The 22,123-nt window shown below is 47.4% G+C and overlaps 1 protein-coding gene across 1 annotated transcript in view; it reads left to right on the plus strand.

The window, feature by feature from the left end:
* HSD17B2 (hydroxysteroid 17-beta dehydrogenase 2) overlaps positions 1-21,285 on the plus strand; it is a 51,428-nt gene extending 30,143 nt beyond the window's left edge. The window contains exons 2-5 of the mRNA XM_075536743.1: positions 6,220-6,432; positions 14,063-14,248; positions 19,637-19,774; positions 20,981-21,285. Coding sequence (XP_075392858.1) covers positions 6,220-6,432; positions 14,063-14,248; positions 19,637-19,774; positions 20,981-21,285 — 842 coding nt within the window. The remainder of the gene's footprint in view (positions 1-6,219; positions 6,433-14,062; positions 14,249-19,636; positions 19,775-20,980) is intronic.
* Positions 21,286-22,123: the final 838 nt, after the last annotated feature.

Below are 22,123 nucleotides of genomic sequence, written 5' to 3' on the forward strand. Positions count from 1 at the left end.
AACTGCGGAGAGCAGTTTCACAAGGGTTTCGCCACATCTTTGACGTGGTGGATGGTGGTGGTGACAGACAGCTCACTCACTGCCATCACATCCATGCCATCTCATAGAGACTACAGGTCAGAGTACAATTGCCCCTGTGAGTTTCTGAAACGGTGACTCTTTATGGAGCAGAAAGCCTCCACCCTGAGCCCCTGGAGCAGCTGGTGGTTACAGGAGTAGAAAGACTGATCTTTCTCCCATGGAGCAGGTGGTGGTTATGAACTGCAGGCCTTGCAGTTAGCAGTCCAACTGTAACCACTATGCTACCAGGGCTCCTTGGTGGCAATGTGAGAGGTGAAATTGTGGGATGGGACCACTGGGTCCCTGACGATCTTGCTGATTGGCTTATCCAGCCCCAATGGATTCACTTCGTCTTCAAACTCACTACCATCGAGTTGATTCCAATCCATAGTGAGTCTGTGGGTTTCTGAGGCTGTAATTCTTTATGGAGCAGGGGAAAAAAAAACCCTCATTTTTCTTCTCTGGAGCAGCTGGTAGTTTCAAACTGCTGACCTTGTGGTGAGCAACCCAAGTCATGATCCACTGTTCCACGAGGGCTCAAGTTTCCTTCCAGTTCTCAGTTTCTCTATTGACTATGAATGATGTAGTCATGAAGGTTATGTTCCAGGGAAAGAGTTCTGGTGGCACAGCGGTGAAGCAAAAGGTCAGCGGTTGGCACCCACCAGGCTCCTCAGGAGAGAGGACTTGGTGATCTGCCTTGGAGAGCCCATGGGGCTGTTCTATTCTGTTACATGGGGGTCACTGTGAGTCTGAATAAAAAAGACAGTTATTTCCATTGAAAACTAGCCATAAAAGATCTGGCTATTTCTTAGGGTCTGGCCATGCCACAAGGAGCCCCGGCAGCAGAGTGGATTGCTAACTAAAAGGCAAGCAGTTCAGGACCACCAGCTGCTCTATGGGAGAAAGATGTGGCTTTCTACTCCCATTGAGTTACAGGCTTGGCAGCCCACAAAGATAGTTCTACTCTGCTCCACAGGGTGGCTATGAGTCAAGACTGACTCCACAGCAGTGGGTTATTTAGTTATTTATTTTTTGGCCGTGCCATTGGATGGATTTTTAGTTTTATGGGCACTTCTTCCACATACCAGAAAATTCAATAGTTCAATTATCTCAAGAAGAGTAGTTCAAGCATTGCCACAATCAATTTTAGAACATTTTGCTCTTCCTTGTACTCACTGTTACTCGTGTAATTATTGTTTTTTAATTATGGCAAAATATGTAGAACAAAACATGCTCCAGTTCCACAACTTCTGCACGTATAATGCAGTGCCACTGATTAGACTGCTCATGTTGTACAACTATTATTAATATCCCTTTCCACATTATTCCACCATTCCACCATGAACATGAACTCAAATGCCCCCTAAGCAACAACTCTTCCTCCTTCATTCATGGTCACCATTGGCCAACTTTTGTTTCTTTTTTTCTTATAGTTTTTGTGAAATAAAATTCAAATATCATACACTTCCATAGTTAGTAGCTTTTAAAAAGAGGTGCATATACATCATCACAATCAGGTCTAATGCTCCCTCCCCCTCCCACATTCATTGTTTGCGCCCCCATTCCCCTTACTTTCTCCAGCCCCCATGCCAGACAAACTATTACATCATAGTCGCTACACATCCACTCCTTCTATGCTTCATAAACTAGGTAACTGAACAGAAACAATAAAAAACAAAGCAAAATGATGCAAGAAAGAAGAAAAGAATAATAATACTAGAGAGATAAAATAAAAATAAAAAGCAAGCAAGAAAAAAACAATATATAAAAAGCCAGAGAAGGAATTTCTGTCATGAAACAAGTGAGAAACTTGAGCTGAGAGCAAAATTCAGGCTGGGTCAAGAGGGAGGTCAACTGACCAAGTATCATATTATACCGTGGATTGATCCACCATAGTCAAGTTTGTAGTCATTGCTTTCTGAGAGTAAAGCTGTTCAACACTGGGTGGGTCATATCCTTCCAGAGGGGTGCAGGGAAGGGGATAGAGTGCCGCCAGCACTGTCGTAGGTAAATGTTGCCCAGGTTGCCCGCTATTTGCTCTTCCTGGATTAGATGCCAAGCTTCGTTTAGCCCATAGGGACGCCTTCAGTGTGACAGGGTGTTATTTTATTTATCTAGCACTTTATTATACTTTAACTTGTTTTATGTGGAACAGGTGCTGTCAGCTGGAGGTCAGTGATCTGACGATTACCTAAAAGTGTAACCTTGGAGGGGAGGGTCCTTACTTAAGGTTTCAAACAAAACAAAACAAACTTGAATTTGAAGGGCTTTTGTAAATTGGACAGCGGGGTCAAGGCTCTCAGGGAGGAATACTGAAAGTGGAAATTCAAATGGCCAAGTGTCATTCCTGGCAGGAGCATGAGCCCCATTTAAAGGACAGCCTGGGGGGTCCTTGTGCAGATGAACATATAGAAGTGTAACTGGTTATTTCTACATATGTATGTATATGCTTCTATGCTGCACATATATCAATGAATAGGGTCGAGTCTAAGTCAAACTAAAAACTCACTGCCATTGAGTCGGTTCTGACTCACAGCTACCCTATAGGACAGAGTAGAACTGTTCCTGTGGGTTTCTGAGACTAACTTTTCTACTGGGGAAAACACAGTTCTCTTCCTCCATTGAAGCAACTGGTGAGTTTGAACTACCAACTTTGAGGTTAACAGCCCGACTTGTACTCCATTTATGTTACAGGGCTCCATGGTAGAGCGTGCAGGTAGTAAAGTCATGACAAACTCTTAGATGTAACCAAATACCTGGAGGGAATGAGCCACTGGGCCTGGGGGCTCAGGACTGTAGTCTGGAGGGAAGGGGAGGGGGAGTGCGGTGTCACTGAGGTCAACTGGCATAAAGTAGTTCACAGAGACTTTGCATCCTATTTGGGGAGTAGTGTCTGGGAACTGAGTTACTCCATAAACCTTCATTCAATTCACCCACAGAGAGAGGGAGGGAGGGAGGGAGGGAAGGAGAGAGAGAGAGAGAGAGAGAGAGAGAGAGAGAGAGAGAGAGAGAGAGAGAGAGAGAGAGAGAGAGAGAGCACTGCAGATGAGGGGAGGGGAAAAAAGATTAAGAATTGGAGGGGACATCACCAAATTATAAAAGTTACATTTGACTGGGGATATTAGCTTAAAATCATTATTGACCTTGGGATTTTATTACTTATCCAGTCTTTTAAGACTGGATCCAGTCTTTTAGTACTTATCCAGTCTGATAAGAAGGTGTTTGCAAGTCTGTAAATTCTTCTCCCTGCTTTGTCTCTGAGCTTCCAAGAGACCTGGCAGAAGTCCAACGTCCATGTCCACTGCAGCACCTGGTCTTATCTTTAACAAAAAATGCAACCAATCAACCAACCAAACTCACCGACATCAAGTTGATTAAGAGTAGGCATCTACTCCCGTAAAGAGTTACAGTCTCAGAAACTCACAGAGTCAGGTCTACCCTCTCTTACAGGGTTGCTTTGAGCCTTATTCTTTACCAATCCCAAACCAAATTCACTGCCATTGAATCATTGCTGACTCATAGTGACCCCTGTGGATTGCCAAGACTGTAACTGTTTGCAGGAGTAGAAAACCCAGTCTTTCTCCCAAGGAGCTGCTCGTGGTTTCTAACTGCTGACCATGAGATTGAAGCCCAATGTGTAGCCACCAGGACTCCTGTTATTCTTTACAGGCAGGGTGCATGTGTTTCATTCCAAGGACCTGGCTTCCAAGACCTCCGTCACTCACAACACCTCCTATTTAAGACTTAATCTAACACAGGAGGGGCCCCGTTTCTGACATCAGTTCAGATGGTGCCCCCATGTGGCAACAGAATATATAGACTTCCAACCGGCCTACCAGCTTGGAAAGAACACAATGCTTTCTTTTTCAAATGCAGGGTGTTTCCCATCATTTCCATTTGCGCATGAGACTTCGTTACAAAGGTTAATGACAAAGGACTGCTTCGAATTCACTCTGCCTAAGGGTAAAGGGCTTCCAGGTGAAAATGGGCAAGCGCACCTGGTCACTACTAGACAGGTGGGAAGTTTGAGTCTATCCAGAAGGGAGTGCCACTGAAGAAAGACCTGACAACCTGCTTCCCGACAACCAGCCAAGGGAAGTCTACGGAGCACAGTTCTGCTCCGACACACAGGCGTTCTCATGAGTGGAAACTGACTTGATAGCAACTGGTTAGAGATGGAGGGATCCCCAAGGGCACACACAGCTTATCACTAACCAACCAGCCTCAGCACCTCCTTCACCTTCTATTGGGGTAGGCAGCCAACTCAGCAAATGTTTGTTGAGGAACTACTATGTGCTCTTGAGCCTGACACCAGACAGCTTTCTCCCTGTTCACACAGTGTTCCAGCTGCAAGTTTCTTTCAAGGGTCGGTGTCGATTCCATGTCTCAGGAAACGTCTAGACATGAGAACACAGATGGCTATGAGACTTCTTATTGTAGAACCCAGATGGAATGGGCCCCCATGGGCAGCCTCTGCTAGTAGCCCAAGTCTATATGATAAAGGGAGAAAAAGTGGAAGCTGCCAAGGATATTGTCTTGCTGGGATCCAAGAGATAGTAGTCAAGAGATCAAACGACATGTTGCATTGGGTAACGCGGGTGCACAAGACATCTTTGAAAGTGTTGGAAAGCAGAGAGGTTACTTCGAGGATAGGTGCACCTGATCCAAGCCATGACATTTTCAATCGCTACATATGCATGTGAAAGTCACACACCGAAAAAGGAAAAGCGTAGTAAAATCTATGCTTTAGCGTTACTCTGCTGGTGAAGAATTTTGAAAGTACCATGCACTGCCAAAAGGACAAACAAATCTGTCTTGGAAGGAGTACAGCCAGAATGCTCCGCAGAGGCAAGGATGGTGAGACTTGCTCTCACCAACTTTGGACAAATTGCCAGGAGAGGCCAGTCCCTGGAGAAGGCCATCATGCTTGGTCAAGTAGGGAGGCAGAGAAAAAGAAGGTCTTCAACAAGACGGACTGACATAGTGGCTGCAACAATGGGTTCAAACAGGAACGATGTTGAGGATGGTGCAGGGCCTGACTGACAGTGTTTCATCCTGTTATGCACTGGGTCGGAACTAACTTGATGGCACCCACTAACCACTCTGAAGCAGGACCCAGTCGTTTGTTACATGCCCCCTGTCCCCTACACACACACACACACACACACACACACACACACACACACACACGAAACCATTTCCAAGGTGTTCGTTTGTAATGAATACTTTACTGATGCATTTGGGAATGACGGAGGCTACTTCAAACACCACACAGCCAAGGGAACTTTACTACATCCTGCTGGTGGCCTCAGTGCTCCCTTCCAAGTTCCTCTCTGGCCACCAGCCACTCTGAGACCCTTCACACGGCCCCCGTCACCTTTCTCCTCCCATGGATTTCTCCCCAAAGTGTGTGTGTGTGTGTGTGTGTGTGTGTGAACAAACACAACCTGTCGCCCTCAAGTCTATTCCAGCTCACTGTTATCATCATGATTGTATGTTATTGAGCTAATTCCAACTCATAGCGACCCTACAGGACAGGGCAGATCTTCTCCTTCGGGTTTCCTAAGCTGTAATCTTGATAGGATAGATCATCAGTCTCCACACCTCTGCCTCCAGAAGCGGTTGATGGATTCAAACCATTGACCTTTCCATTAGCACCCTAGCACTTAGTAGCCGTGCCTCCAGAGCTCATTTTCAATGCACGGCCACCCCATGTGTTAGAGTAGAAATCCATCATATGAGCCATAGGGTTTTTTTTGGGCTGTAATCTTAATGGAACCTGATTGACAGGATGTTCTTTCATGGTACCACAACCTCAGTTTGAACTCCCACCTTGAGGTTAATAGGCAACAGTTTGTGCCACACAGGGACCTCCAAATTCCCCACCTCAGTCCCCAAATGACATTCGACCTTCTCTTCCTCCCTTGTATTTCTCATTATGTACGTGTCTCCAGAGCAGGTGCTGGGACTTCAGTGGTACGAAGCACCCACCTTGTCTGTTTGTCTTGCTTTCTCCACACATCACCCCATCAGCAAATAAAGAGCCTGCTCTCTTTGGGAGACACGGAAAAGTGCACACCGCCAATAGGATCTCCATGGGACAGAGTTCTTCCTTTGCATGGGTTGGGATTCACTTTGTGTTGCTTTGCCCCTTGGCAGGTTGTGATACCGGGATGGGCCACGCCATGGCCAAGTACCTGGATGAGCATGGCTTTACGGTATTTGCTGGCGTGCTGAATGAACAAGGATCGGGGGCAGAGGAACTGCGAAGAAGCTGCTCCTCCCGGCTCTCTGTGGTACAGTTGGATGTCACAAACACGGCCCAGATAAGAGAAGCCCACAGCAAGGTGGTGAGGAAGGTGCAGGACCGAGGTACGGCCCTCTAGAAACCCCTCCCCACAGATGGCTCCCTCTGGCTCTTTCCCCTTATTGCCATCGCCCTCGGTTCCCTCTGGCTGCTGGGGTCATCTCCTCTGAGTGCCTAATGCATGCCAGGGACCCTCATAGACGGGAAGTCCTGCAGGGTGACTCAGACATGCTCTGCCTTCTTGCAGACCCTACCACAGCAAGCTCGTCTTTCTCTCCTAGAACTGCTGGTGGGGTTTGAACTGCTGACTTTGAGGTTCGCAGCCTGATATGTAACTACTACGGCCCCCAGGGCCTCAAGATGTCTTTATATCCCATTCCTTCAACTTTCACTAGTCACCCTCTCCTTAACATCCCTTTTCTCCCCTCCCAGCAATACTGGCACGGGCTAGATTTCCCCAGCTTAAAAGTACACAATTATCCTCCGTTAGCTACTGCCCCTTCTCTTCCAATTTCTACAGGACCACGCTCTCTGGAATGCTAACCACTCTGGGATGTTCCTTCTTCACCTCCAGTCTGACATTGACCTTCACCCTGTCACCCTTAGCAGCAAAGTTGATCAGTATACAGAGCACGAAGATTTCAACTGCGGTGCAATACTTAAATGGGTTCATCATCCTTCTCTGCTTTGACTTTGGGGGTCCTCAGTCCCCTATTTTCCTTCAGTCTTTCTACTTCTCCTTTATGGACTCCTTCATCTCTCTTCCCCCATTTTTTTGATGTTCCCAAGGGAGCTCCATTCTCTCACTTCCTTCCCCATGTTCCCTTGGCTCTACTGTTTCTCCACCTGCCATTCAGTGGAACCACAGTGTGATGGTAGTGGTGGAATGTTGACAGATAGGACTGCACTCAGGACTGGATTCATATTTGCACTGGATTCAAGCTTGCACTCAGGACTGGATCCATATTTGGAGGGCATGCTATGCAAATTAAAATGGGGGGGTTCTTTGTTAAAGGGAAGATTATGATTTGAAGGCAGTGACTCAAAACTCTGCTATCCAGTTGATGCCAACTCATATCAACCCTATCGGACAGGGTAGAACTCCTCCAGTGAATTTCTAAAACTGTAACTCTTTTGGGGAGCAGAAATCCCCCTCTTTCTCCCACAGAGTGACTGGTGGTTTCAAATTGCTGACCTTGTTGTGATTAGCCCAGCGTGTAATCACCGGGGCTTCTGAAGACAGTGACAGCAGAGTGTTGAACAATGCCTGGGACCCTCTGAATACCTGATCTATGGGGTGGCATAGGCCTGGTCCCGTGGAGTCCCCCACCTTAATCCAATGAAGCCAGCACCTCTAGGAGAGGGGCTCAGTATTTTTGAGGTTGTCTAGGTGGTGTGAAGGCTTGGTCAGGATTGAAACACACTGAGAGTTATGTCAATAACTTCCAAATCTATACTGCCAACCTCGTCTGTTTTCCTGATATAGAAATGTGTCTACCAGCTGTTTTCAAGTCTATTCTAGAGACTTCAGCCTCAACCTGTCAAAATATGGTCTTCATTATCTCCCCTCACCTGCTGCCAGTCGGTTAATCAGTTTACCCCTCTGCATTCAATGTCCAAAGACAAGGACGCTGCCACCATGCAACCCAGCAACCTGGGGGGCGCTCAGATCTCCAACTAACCTCAGTCCCTGTGTCCTACTGGTCTTGAGTTTCGTATATTCTGCTTCCCATATATTGGTTGTCAGGTGGTGTAGTCAGGATCAGCAGTTTGAAACCACCAGCAGCTACATGGGAGAAAGATGAGGCTTTCCACTCCCATAAAGAGTCACAGTCTCAGAAACCCACAGGGTCGTTATGACTCAGGATCAACTCGATGGCAGTGAGTTTGAGACATTGACTGTCCCAGCTTCTTCTCATCTCCAAGCACTTCCTGCAAGCCTCCTGGTCCCTCGCCGGAGCTTCCACAATGACCTCCTTGTAGCCCATCTGTCCTTCCCTGCTGTTTTGCAAATGGCGGGTGGTCTTCACAAGGTGCACATCTTCCCATACCATTCATGTACTGAAAGCCAACAGCAACCAAGTCTATTGGGCTCCTCCCACCGCCAGCCAGGCCTCTGCTAGCTGCCTGCTTTGTCTCATTTAATGGTCCAATAGTTCCCTCTCAGTTGCCATCTGAAATCTAAACTCCTTAGCAAGAATTCAAAGGCCTTTTAGGATCATGGTCCTTGCCTACCCCTGGATTGGCACTACCCACTGTTCCACTCAGCCAACACTAGATGCCTTCAAGAACACAACGTGCTAATTTCACACCTCTGCATGCCCAGCCTCTTCTTACTGGGATGGCTCTATCACTATCACTCCATTTTTTTTCCCCCAAGACTCTTCTTGCCTTTGCCCAACTGCAGATTCGGTTCCCACAGGAAACCCAGCTCCAACATGACATCCTTTGCATAACCTTCCTCTTCTGGTCAGTATTCCCTCTTGCACATACCCTCCCATCTTAGAACTGTCTGTCCATCTCCCACTCCTACCTCCAGGAACTTGGAGAGCAAGAACTATGCACACAGCCACCAGGGCCCTTTCAGAGCCAAAGAACACAACCCGCTTCAAAACTGCTAAAGCAAGAGAAGGGATGTAGTTCTTGACTGAGATAGTGGCAAGTCCAGTTGACTTTGGACATGGTTAGATCTAGGCATTCATGCAGTCATTAGTGTTCAGTCTGTTTCTCAGCTCTGCTCTCTCTCATGCAGATTTCACTCTGGGCTTCCCATGAGGCCTCGGGCACTTCTAGCATATATCCTTTTTAAACTGACTTTGCTGGGCAGATGAAGGATTGGTCGGGTCAATAGACAGACAGATTTCAGAAATAATGTAAGTTTGGACCCAGGTCCTCACAATAAAGTGACTATTGCAATCAAGTGAGTCCCAAGAGCTATTTTGATTTCCCAATGTACAGAAAAGGTATGGTTGCATTAGGCTGTCGACTTTGACGTGTGCAATCACATGATGAAAGCATTTGGAATGTTGTGAGGCTGACTGAAGTGGAACAGAGGGAGCACATGCTGTTGGGAAAACGGTGGCGACTTGGTCAATGTCAGGCTGCCACAGACCTTCCATCTGTAATGAACATGGTATCTGAGAAACTCAACTCTCACTGCCATCGATTCAATGCTGATTCCTAAGCAACATCCCCTGTGGGTTTCTGAGACTAACTGCTTACTGGTTCCAAGGCTGTAACTGGTTTCAAACTGCCGACCATGCAGATTGCAGCCAACGTGTCACCCCTACACCACCAGTATCCACGAGGTGCCATAAAATGAGGTGCACCTGCATTTAGATCGTTCAGAAGAGTGAGAATGAGCCTTGGTTCCTGTTTCCCGTTCATCTCCAGCTGTCTGAAGCTGACTTGTCCGAGCTCAGCAGCTGACTGAATGGAGCCCATCCCTTGCCGTGAATGAGACATCCTTTCCTTCCCATCACCATCCTCACAGTGGCTGCTGCCCTCTTCCTACTTGCCAGGACCATCTCACTGGATGCCCACAAACCATCGCTGTGAATGAACGTCAGCCCACAGACCCGGGGTGGGGGAACCTTTTCTCTCTAGAATTCCACCCTGTTTCCTTATGAACCATGACCCAGCCCAATGGCCCAAACCATTTCTTTAGCTTCCTGAGGGGCTGGGCCCATTCCTGGGGAGGGGACATTTGAACTTTGATGGTCAGTACCTCATGCTGGCCCCTGCAGAGATGTCCACTTTTCCTGGTTGGCAGTGGAGGAGCAGCGCTGGTGCTGGTGCTAGAGTGGCTCTGTTTATGGCTCTGTAGCACTGAGGCATATACTCGACTGCTCCTGCCCCCGTGGCTCTCATCCGGGAACATGCACCAGGATCACCTGGAGGGCTCATGGAACCACAGGTGACTGGGCCCCACCTCAGTGCCTGCTCAGTGGGGCTGCCGCCACTGTTGCTGCTGCTTTGGGGGCCACACTTGGAGAATCGCATGGGGTGTAAAGGCAATCTGTTTCTATTCAGCTTAGCTAAAAACATCTGGGACCTGTTCACCTAGGTAACCAGGAGCTAGCTCACCCACCTCTGCTCCAGACTCCTCCCCCAATTTAGAGCTTAGGTCTTTCCAACCATTTAGGACACTGGTTCCCAAGTGTGGTTCTACATTGGAATCAATGGGAAAATTAACAAACAAAAACAAAGGAATGCTAGGTCAGCCTACCCGCATCGGAGTTTATGACCTAATGGGTCTGGGATGTGGCTTGGGTGTTGGCGTTAGCTGACGTTTCCGAGAGATCCTAACAGGTGGCCAAGGTTGGAAACCACTGCTCACAGGAAGAGCCTCTCCCACAGTGATTGGGAAACTGCAGTACCAGCATCAGCTGCAGCATCACCTGGGAATTTGTTGGAAATGCAAATTCTCAGCCCGCCTCCAACTAGTTGAGCCAGTCACTCCAGATGTAACAAGCTCCTCCACCATATGATGCTGATGCAAACTTCAGGGGTCAGGCCGGCTGGGGGGAAGGGACTAGGACATGTGGACTCTGCCCCTCGACCTCTTGGCATGTCCTGTCTAGGTTTCCTGTTTCCCTGAATTTGCCCGTCGATTCTGACTCATGGTGAACCTGTGTGTGCAGAGTAAGACTCTTCTCCATAAGGTTGTGACCCTTTGGGAGAAGATAACCAGGCCTTTCTACCAGTTGCCTCAGCGTGGGTTCAAACCTCCAACCTTTGGGCCAGTAGTCAAGTGCTTAACCGTGTGAGCCACCCAAGGACGCTGCCTTGGATGAGGGTTTGTGTTCTAGCCCCAGGGGTCAGGGAAGCCACACTCTTGCATTGTCATGCAGTGTCCTTGAGCTATTATGCTGTCTCTACACATGCCCTCAGGTGCTCTGGTGGCACTGTGAGCTAAGCTTTGGGACAGTCAGTGGTTCGGACCCACTGGCTGCTCCATGGAGAAAGATGAGGCTGGCTGCTCCCATGCTGATGTACACTCTTAGACACCACTGCGGAAGGTCTACTCCTTCAAGCAGGGTTGCTGCGTGTCAACCTCAACTCTCCAGCAGCGGGGACCCACTCCTCTGAGGGAGGAGCAGAAGGCTGGCTTTGAAGGCTCTACATCCAGAGACCCTTACTACCCATGCTGTGCTGGCCCTTCCCACACAGAGCTGAGACCTCACTGCCTCCGTGCGAGGAAGGGCTGGGAGGCAAAAGAAAACGTGTCTGACGAGAACTTACTTAATAATTCTAAACTTTAGACAAATACACATACATTCAGCCACTCATTCTCTCTCTCACACACACACACTCACACATTGATTCACACACACTCAACACATACACCTCCACATGCACACTTACATACAGAATACACACACAGTCACACTCACCCATAGGCATACTCATTCTCACACTCATACCTCCACCACTCACACTCAACATACTCACATTTGCTTACACATACCCACTTGCTCTCACACATACATCACATACACAAACACACTCTCTCTCTATACACACACACACACACAAACACACAGTAGGTTGTTGTTCGCTACCTTCAATGGATACAATGAGGAGATACAATGGATAAAAAGGGAGCCCTGTTGGCAGAGTGGTTACTCGCTGGGCTGCTAACTATAAGGTCAGCAGTTCAAAACCACCAGCCATTCCTCAGGAGAGACAGGCTTTCTACTCCGTTAAAGATTTACAGTCTCAGAAACTCACAAGGGCAGTTCTACACAGTCCTGTAGGTTCACCCTATGACTTGGCATCGACTCGATGGCAGTGAGTTTTAATGGACAATAGAGCAAAGAGTTTCCCAGCCCAGTCTCATCTTCACGATAGTCAGTGTGTTGAGTTCCACTAAGATTGGGAGGCTTAATTCTTCAAGGAGGTGAGCTTCTCCCACATCTCTCAAACGCTGTTGTGACTCCTGAACCTGAGTGTTAAAAACACTTACATTTTCATTCTGACCAGGGATACAGTAGATGGTCCCAGATCGAATGGGACAAAAATCTAGAACACAGTTCAAATTCTCCTTCAAAAGATCAGACTTTATAGGACTGGTAGAAGAACCTTTAAGACCACTGCACTAAAACAAACAAACAAACAAAGAAACAAAAAAAACCCCCCAAAATGATTTACAGGCTTGGAAGTCCTATTTAGAGTATCTATTAATTGGAATTGACTTGAAAACAGTGGGTTGGTTTATAGTACTTTTTAAAATTTAATAAATCTTTTTATTGGGGCTCATACAACTCTTATCACAATCCATACATACATCAATTGAGCAAGCACCCTTATACATTCGCTGCACTCGTCATTCTCAAAGTTTGCTTTCACTTGGGTTCCTGGAATCAGCTCGGTTTCCTTTTTTTTCCCCCACTCCCCCTCCCTCCCAGCTCCCCCCTTCCCCCTGCTCCCTTAATAGTTTATAATTATTTTATCTTATCTTACACTGCCCGGCATCCCCCCTCACCCACCTTCCCATTGCCTATCTCCCAGAGAGAAGGTTACACATAGATCTCCAAGATTGGTTCTCCCTTTCTACACCCCCTTCCCTCCTGGTGTCACCACTCTCACCGCTGGTGTTGAGGGGTTCATCCGTCCTAGATTTCCTATGCTTCCAGATCCCCACTGCACCGCTGTACATCCTCGGGTATAACCAGGTCCACAAGGTAGAATTGGTGTCATGATAATTGGGAGGGGAGGAAGCGTTCAAGAACTAGAGGAAGGTTTTGAGTTTCATTGTTGCTACACTGAAGGTTTATAGTACTCTTTGAATACGCATTTTAGTGGTTGATACATACATACACATCACTGCAAGCCACTGATGTTGACAGTGTGAGTAAAATATAGAAATCTAACCTTCAAAATAGTAATAAAAAAAAGGCCATTACACTAGGATTCCCTCTAAAGTTGGGACTGAACCACCCCAGGAGCACACTTTCAGTTAATAGCACTTCGGCTTATAAAACATACTGGTGAGTATTCTGCCGCTTTAACAAGTCATTTCTAGTAGAACAAACAGTCAACATTTACCCTAATGCAAAGACAAGAAAGTCGAGGGTGGGGCAGGGAAGCTAGATAAATGGAAATGGAATAACCAGAATGGAAAAGATGAGAATATTGAGATGGCGTGGAAGATGTAATCACAGTCACTGAACGATATGTAAAGAACTTATTGAGAGGGAACTTAATTTGTGCTGTAAACTTTCTCAATGAAACACCACAAAATGAAAAACTTTAAAATGTCCATTGTGAATTAGGTGAGGGTTTATGTCTGAGATCATCATTTTTGTATTCAACAACTTGTCACACTTCTGAATGGCTTGTCCTGTGTCCATCATTTTTTCTCTCTCCATCTCCCTCTTGAGTGCTACTGTCTTTCCCTTCACTCAAGTTAACACCTGCCTCCCCTGCAGCCTATTGCTTCCCCTGCCCTCTCTTCCCCTCCTACCTCTGGTAAGCAGCAGAGGCTGTTTCTTTGGGCATGAAAGCCTTTCTTTCTTTTTAAAACAATAGTAGTCTCATACAATCTCTGTCCTTTTGTGATGGACTAATTTCACTCAGCACAATGTCCCCCAGTTCCTTCCATGTCAGAGGGGTTTCACAGACTCCCCATTGTCCTTCAACATGAAAGAAGCCCTGTGTTCCCCACCAAGAAGTCCTTCTTTTGTGTCTCAGGACTATGGGCTGTGATCAACAATGCTGGTGTCCTTGGCTTCCCAAGTGATGGGGAACTCATCCCCATGACAGACTACAGACAGTGTATGAACGTGAACTTCTTCGGAGCTGTGGAAGTCACAAAGACATTTCTGCCGCTTCTCCGGAAAGCCAAGGGGAGGCTGGTGAACATCTCCAGCATGGCGGGTGAGTTGGTCTTTCCCCGTGGATCCATGTGGAGTTGGGTCAGGATGGTTCAAATTGTATATCCACCGCTGACCTCCACACAGCACAACCTTTCTCTTTCAAAATCCTCTCACGCTAAATGCTTTCTAGTTCATCTTATTTGTTACTGGGGGACTGGGGCTCCTAAATATCGTCATGATGGAAATACCACTACAAGCTTGCCCAGAGTTGAACTAAAAAATCCCATCGGTCTGTGTTACAAGGAGCCTGCGCTCAACTTTCCCTGGGTTTGCCATTCTCCATTGCTTCCTTAAGATGAGGAGACTAAAACCTTCTCTGTCATGTGCACAGGTAGGGCCCCTTGTCTCACTCCACTCCCTGCTGGTATTTTTCCAGAAGACTCTCCCCAGTGTTTTGCAATCTTTAAGCAACTGAGTCAGGACATAACTTGTCTCTATGTGTAAGAGTCAACAACTTGAGTCAATGGCTTAACAGTCTCTCTGTCAACATTGCCTTTGTGCATGCTTCACGCACTTGGTTTTAAGAGAGACATTTTCAAACCAGGCATTCCTCTGAATCTTACTCAGCTTTGGGCCATGGGGGTCAGCCCTGGATGCACAGTGCTCCTTCAATTAGAGGGGTGCTGCTCTACATTCTTTCTTGATTGACCCCAATGATAGATAGATGTTTCTTTTTGAAATCAAGAGTCCAAGCAATTGGGTTTTGTGTTTTGTTCTTCATACCAACAACAGTTGTAGAAGAATTTCTTTTGGGAGTTCCTTTGCGTTTTCTGGGCAATTACTATTGTCTCAGCACGGCTGGGGGAAGGTATTAAGGGTCTCTGGATTTGATGCCTTCAAAGGTGAATTTCTGCTTGTTTCCCTAGCTTTAATTAAGCCACTTCTTGGATCTAACAGCTGTGTGAGTGTATTTCACTAGGGTTCTTGGTTGTCAGAAGGCATAAGCCCTCCCCCCACCCAAAAATGGAGAGAGGAAATAAGTAGCTTATATTTGGAATTGTGTCAGTAGGATTACTGGCTCATCTGAGGTACAAAGAAGGGAGAGAAGAAGAAAGGGAAGAAGTAAGAATAAAGGAAGGAGAAAGGGAGGAGGAGGAAAGAAGGGAGAGGAGAAAAAGTGGATGGATGGATGGATGGATGGATGGATGAGTAGATGGAAGGTCAGTAGAAAGAAAAATAGATGGAAGGAAAAGAAAGAGCAGAAAGGAGGGGAAAGAGGGAGGCAGGAGAAAGATTTCTAGGATGGGCAGTAACAGTGGACTTACATGAGAACCCCGAACTATTTTCCCATTTCTTCCTACCTTGCTGAAGAAAATTAATCCTGCAGAAACATATTCATGGTATGTGCACCTTTCCTTTGCTCTGCATTTTCCCTTCAAATAGGTGATCCATGTGGAAATCTCACCTCTCTCAGTTCCTCGCATAGTCTGGTATTTCTAGAAAAGTCTCACCCATGTCTTCATGCATTTATTCAACACATATCTTCTGAAATGATCAATGGTTTTCCCTGTGATGTCACTGAGGTTGTTGTCACCTCTCACCCCTGGCCTGATGGGAACAGCTGGCTCATCCCTGGGCCCTGTAGTGAGTGATGGGGGGTGGTGACGAGCTGTGGAACGGGGTGATGGGTCACACCAACCCTAATGTCACCACTGTCTTGGACTCCCTTCCTCCTGCAACACCTTCTCCCCTGTAGCCCCCACCCCCACCCTATGAACCCTGAAATTAATTTTATGTCACCTCCTTCTACATGGCCAGCCTGCTGTATGCAATGTGTACCCCCCGCAGCCTCTGAGGGATGTCACTGTGTTGTCTTCTCTTGACACATTGACCAGGAAGTTTTTCCTCTTTGTCCTCCACTTGGAGTGGCTCATTTTCTCAGGAGATGTTTACTTTAATGATCACGTCCTGGCACAATATTTGCTGTGTGCCCGGTATTCCCAGTAGGCAGTAGAAGCCCAATGAAGAAATGCAAGGAGGTTGGGAATGAGAAGTACACAGAGCAGTGACAACTCAAAGGACAGAGGCTGCCCACCCACACATCCTCTGCCTGGTTTCCAAGCCTGGGCTTCGTACTCTCTTGTTAACTATTCCCACTTGGGGTGACCTTTGTGTGTTAAAAGAAGACACATACCTCATTTCCAGCCAAGCCTGGACATCCCCTGTTGGTGCAAGTTCCCATCCCACATTCCTACCTCGGTCACTAGGTCAACGTGTCTGGAACCATCTGTACTACCATCATCTTGCTCAATGCTTGCTTTCCTGACTGAGCCTCCTGGGTCTTTCCCTCCCTGTGTCTCGCTCTCCTTCCTCCCATCTGGCCAGTCGCTAAGGTGTAGGGATTCTTCTTTTTCTTTAACATTTAATTATAATATTTATTATAAATCAATGGACAAATGTGACAATTTGGTAACATTTTAAAAAACATTGCACATTATATATATATTTAATATATTTTTGTTGTTATATATTGATAACTATGAAAGTAAAGAATAAAAACAAAAATTTTTTTCCTGAATTAAAAAATTCAGGTATTATAGGGTTAATACTAAATCTACACATATACACACATAGATCTATTTCTACGTCCCCATATAGAAATATATTTCCTTATGTACATGCCTGTATTTAGACCTCGATAAATGCCCTTTACCTCCTAGCTCTTTCTTCTATATCATTTTTTCTTTTTTTTTTAAAATCATTTTATTAGGGCTCATTTTCTTTTATCACATCCAACGTCCCATCAAGATGTCCTGTGGAAAGTCTAGACAGAAGGTCACCGTGAGCCTCTGGAAGCCCTGGGGCATTTTGTGAGCAGCAGCAAGCACCCAGACGAAGTAGCTAATGTCTGCACCCGCCCGGAGTAGGGGTTTGTTAGAAGGCCTGGGTGTTTGCCAAGCTCGTAGACGACTACATAATGAGGACAGGTCCCTTGACTGGTGAGAGGTGAAGGGATTCAGCAGGGAGCGGGGCGTGGAGCTCCTCAGAACTTGCTGCTGAGCTTTGGGAAACAACCACCCAGATCCTGAGCAGGGAAAACAAAAAAAGCTAGACTGCCACCCAGGGCACGGCGGCCCGTGTTTGGTGGTTTCAGAGTACATTCTGAAAGTTGTGCAACCAGCGTGGGAATGTTGTAATCATGCCGAAGGGAAGTCCTGTGCCCCTGAACAACCAGTCCTTGCTACTCTTACCTCTCTGCCCCTGACAACCACTAATCGTCCTTCTGTCTTTATGGAGGTGTCAATCCTGGGTCATACCTGTCAACAGAATCATACGCCATATGGCCCTTTGTGACTGGCTTCTTTTACTCCAGATAGTGTTTTTGAGGCCCATCCATGACATGTATCAGTAGCACTTTGTTCTGTCCATGGCCCAGTAATATCCCCTTGTATGGACATACTACATTTTATTTACCCCATTGTATGGACATACCACATTTTGTTTATCGTCGTGTGTATTTATAAAGGTATCTGCAGATAGACTGCTCCCCAACTTTGGGGGCCATTATGAATAATGTTACTGCGGATCTTCCTGTGCAAGTTTTTGTCTGCCCACCACAAATTCCCTGTGTGAGTTAGCTGTCATTGCTATTGCTTTCTGGCTCATGGGGAAAGTCACATACGCTTTCTGTGCTTTACTTGTTTCCTCTTCAAAAATGGAATTGATGAGGATAATCATAGAGACCAGTCCCTGGAGGAGAGAGAAAGAACAGGCTTTCTACTCCTGTGAAAAGAAGTGCCTCTGTGAGCGCCTGAGACTGGCTCTTTATGGGAACAGAAAACCCCATCTGTCTCCTGCAGAGCACCTCATGGTTTTGAACTGTGGACCCTGTGGATTGCAGCCCAACTCATTCCCAGGGCCCTGGTACATAGGGAGCAGTAAATGGAACCTCAACTACTTTATCTACAAGATGGTAAAAAGTGCTTGCCCACCCCATAAAACAAAACAAAACAAAAACACAATATAAAACCCACAGCTGCCTAGCCCTATCTGACTCATACAGAATCTCCCCATAGGGTTTTCGAGCCTGTAAATCTTTACAGAAACAGACTGCTCCATCGATCCCTCATAAAGTGGCTGGTGGGTTCAAATCACCAGTATATCAGCAGTCTAGTGCCACAAAAGTCTAGAATATATTTTAAATACTTTACAGCACAGTAAGTAGCTGTACATTTGCATGACTATCAATGTAGGCCTCTACCAGCATTTTAAAAGGCAGTGGTGACTTGGTGGTAAGGTTCTTGCCTTCCATGTGGGAGAATCAGGTTCAATCCTGGGCCCATGTTGCAGCTCATGAACAGTCACTGCCCATCAATCTGCCCATGTTGGTTGGCATGCTGCCATGATGCTGAGCAGGTTTCAGCAGAGCTTCCAGACTCACACGGAGTAGGAAGAAAGGCCTGGTGATCTCCTTCTGAAAATCAGCCAGTGGACCCCAATCACCTGATCTGTGGCTGATTGTGGGGATGCTGCAGTGCTGGGTAGTGCATGTGGTCGCCAGGGGGTGAGGGTGAGGATTCTACCTTTGAGAGCTCTCCCTTCACCATGGGCAATATTTAGAATCAACCCACTGCTTTCCAGTTGGCGAGCCTGGAGGGTCAGGGGCTGGAGTGTTTGGAGTTAGGTACTGGCAAGTAGCTTCTACATGTTGCGACTCTGTGTACAACAGAAGGAAACATGGCCTGGTCCTGCACCATCCGCTCCATGGTTGCCATGGTGAGGGATAGAGAGTATTCAGTCCGCTGGCTGTGAAAACAAACAAACAAAACCACTGCCAATGAGTCGATTGTGACTTATAATGAGTCTATAGGACAGGGTAGAACATCCCCTGTGGGTTTTTGAGATTGTAACTCTGTGAAGAAGTAGAAAGCCTCCTCTTTCTCTGGAAGAGTAGCTGGTGGTTTGGAATGGCCACACTCGTGGTTGGCAGTCTAACGAGTGGCCACCAGGGCTCCCAAGGCCCATGACATCGTCAATACCAACCAACACCACACCAAAGAGAAGCAGTTCCAGCCATCGCACTAGGAGCGAGTGCAGAAATGTGTGATCAGAACAGCCCGAGAACGATGTTATAAACGTCCCAAAGGTCCCCCACCCCTGCTTTAGGGGCTGGCATAGAAAAGGCTCTTCCCTGGTCGGAGTTACATTTAGCTCAGAAGCTGGGTGAGGCGGAACCTTCACATGGGTTCACCTCTGGTTCAGCTGAGAGGGACTATGGACGTCAAACAACCTGGGGCGGGGGATACAGAGAACACGGGTATGGGAGCTCTCATCTGCCTCTGGCTGGCTGGCACGCAGCTGTCTGGCTGGTCCCAGCAGGCGCGAGCGCTGTACACACTGCAGGAGTGACTCATTCTGACTTGGTATCTTTCCCCCTCTGGCCTTGCAGCAGGGATCCCGATGGAAAAACTGGCTGCCTACAGCTCATCCAAGGCAGCGCTGGCCATGTTTTCGGGAGTGCTGAGACGAGAGCTCTCCAGATGGGGGGTGAAGGTTGTCACCATCTACCCTGGAGCCTTCAGAACACGTAGGTGCCAGAGCCAGCGGTCTCCAGCACTCACTCCCAAGGACTCTGAAGGCCCTCTTTTCCTGGGAAGGCTCTAGGTGGACCTCTCAAGGGTGCCTCAGAGAAGAGTGGGGTGGGGGTGCATGGCTCTGTCCTTGAAATTGATGGGCAGTCTCAGGATCTTCAAAGTAAAATATCAAGCTCATTCTTTGCTGCCTTCTGGAGTCCCCGGGTGGTACAAACCTCAACCATGCTAGGTGGCTACTGAAAGGTAGAAGTGCCTCAGAAGAAAGGTCTGCCTACCTATGTTCTAGGCAGGGGGTGGGGAGTGGAGGGCGGGGCATTAACCAGCCCTATAGAGCACAGTTCTTCTCTGACACATACAGGCTTGCTCTGAGTTGAAGTTGAACCAAAGGCCCTCAAGGACTACATACACATACATATGTATGTATGTATGTACGTGGACATATGTATGTATATGTTTATGCACCAGGAGAAAGGCTCTTTTTGGGAGCAGAAAACCTATTCTTTCTCGCATGGAGTAGTTTGTAGATCCAAACTGTTGACCTTACGGATAGCAGCTCAGTGCACTCAACGCCACCAGTAGTGGCTCTGTGGGTGTCACTGGCATAGTGGGTTAACAGTGGGGCTCCTAACCTCAAGGTTGGTTGCTCAAATCCACTAGCTGCTCTGAGGGAGATTGATGAGGCGCTCTATTTCTGTAAGGAGATGTAGTCTCAGAAACCCACCGGGACAGTTCGACTCTGTCCTGTAGGGTCACTATGAGTCAGAATTGACTTGATGGCAGTGAGGTGAGCTCCAGGTAACAATGAAAAGAGTAACAAATGCCCTTATGCGTGCTTATTTAAAACAGTTGAGGGGCAGCAAAAGAGAGGAAGGCCCTCAAGGAGCCAGCTAGACGCAGAGCCTGCCACAGTGGGCTCCAGCACAGGCACATCGGCGAGGATGGGGCGGGCCAGGCAGGGTTCGTTCTGTTGTGCACAGGGTTGCTGTGGGTTGGATGGATGTGGCTGTCTCTGTGATGACCGGATGCCATCAACAATAGCAACAACCACAACGGTTTAAGATGGGATTGTGGGTCGTCCCCTTCCCCATAGAAGTCCGTTTAGAACAGTCTGCTTTCTTGCTAGGGGTATGCATTTGTTACCCAGCCTTCCTCCCCTGCCTCGGACCCTGTGCTCACCCACCTCTACTCTACTGTTCTAGAACTCACAGGCACTAAAGAGACGTGGGACAAGATGGAGAAGAACCTCCTGGACACCCTCACTCCTGAGGTGCAGGAAGACTACACCGAGGACTATATTCTTTCTCAACGGAATATCCTCCACTACATGGCCCTGAGAAGCAGAGAGGACTACTCGCCCTTCATCTTGGACGTTCAGCACGCAGTGCTGGCGAAGAGCCCCTTCGCTCTGTACTCACCAGGCAGAGAGTCTCTCCTGGGGCTCTACGCTATCTCTCTCCTCCCAACGTGTGTGTGTGATTTTCTCAGCAAGCAAGCACCTTTTTAGCCCTTGAAGAACTGCCCACCGCCTTAGGCAGGCCAACCTGGAAGGCTAAGGCCACTTGGTGGGCAGCTTTAGACTTCAGGCAGATGGGAAGCAGGCCCAGAGGTGTGAGCTTCTGATCAAAGTTGCTTTTTAAAATTGAGGTTAACAAGATGGAACGTAATAGGTGTGGATTGTTGGACGCAAAACTAATGATCTGCTATGTAAACCTTTCCCAATAATGATAAAAATAAACACCCTGGTGACCGTGGCAGTTGCATAATTTCAAGTCACCTTGAAGATACATAAAAGTGTAGGGTGGTGTTCAACCTGTCAATCGGGTCACAGCCGGATGGTGCCTTTTGGTGGGCATGGCTTCTCATAAGGAGGGTCCTGAGAACCTCCACCCTCTGTCTTCACCTTTCTGCTGGCTGCCTCTGATTGCAGCCAGAGCAAAAGTCTTCATTCTTGCCAAGGTGAAGTGTTCTTTAATTTGCATGTCCTTGAACACCAGTGATGAGGAACATCTTTTTGTGCATTTGTTGGCTATTTTTGTATTTGTTTGGCTATTATATGGGGCCCTGGTGCCACAGTGGCTACTCGTTGAGCTGCTAACTGCAGGGTCAGCGGTTTGAAACCACCAGCCACTCCTCAGGAGAAAGACAGGGCTTTCTACTCCCATAAAGAGTTACAGTTTTGGAAATTCACATGGCAGTTCTACTCTGTCCTATAGGAAGGTCTGGGAACCCCCCTCTCTCTCTTTCTCTCCCTTCACTCTCCTGCTGGCTGACCCTGATTGTTACCAGAGCCCTGTGATGCTTCCACCGCCATTGGATCCACACAGCTTTGAACCCACTGGCCT

Source organism: Tenrec ecaudatus, chromosome 18, assembly GCF_050624435.1.
Source record: "Tenrec ecaudatus isolate mTenEca1 chromosome 18, mTenEca1.hap1, whole genome shotgun sequence".
Lineage (NCBI taxonomy): Eukaryota > Metazoa > Chordata > Mammalia > Afrosoricida > Tenrecidae > Tenrec > Tenrec ecaudatus.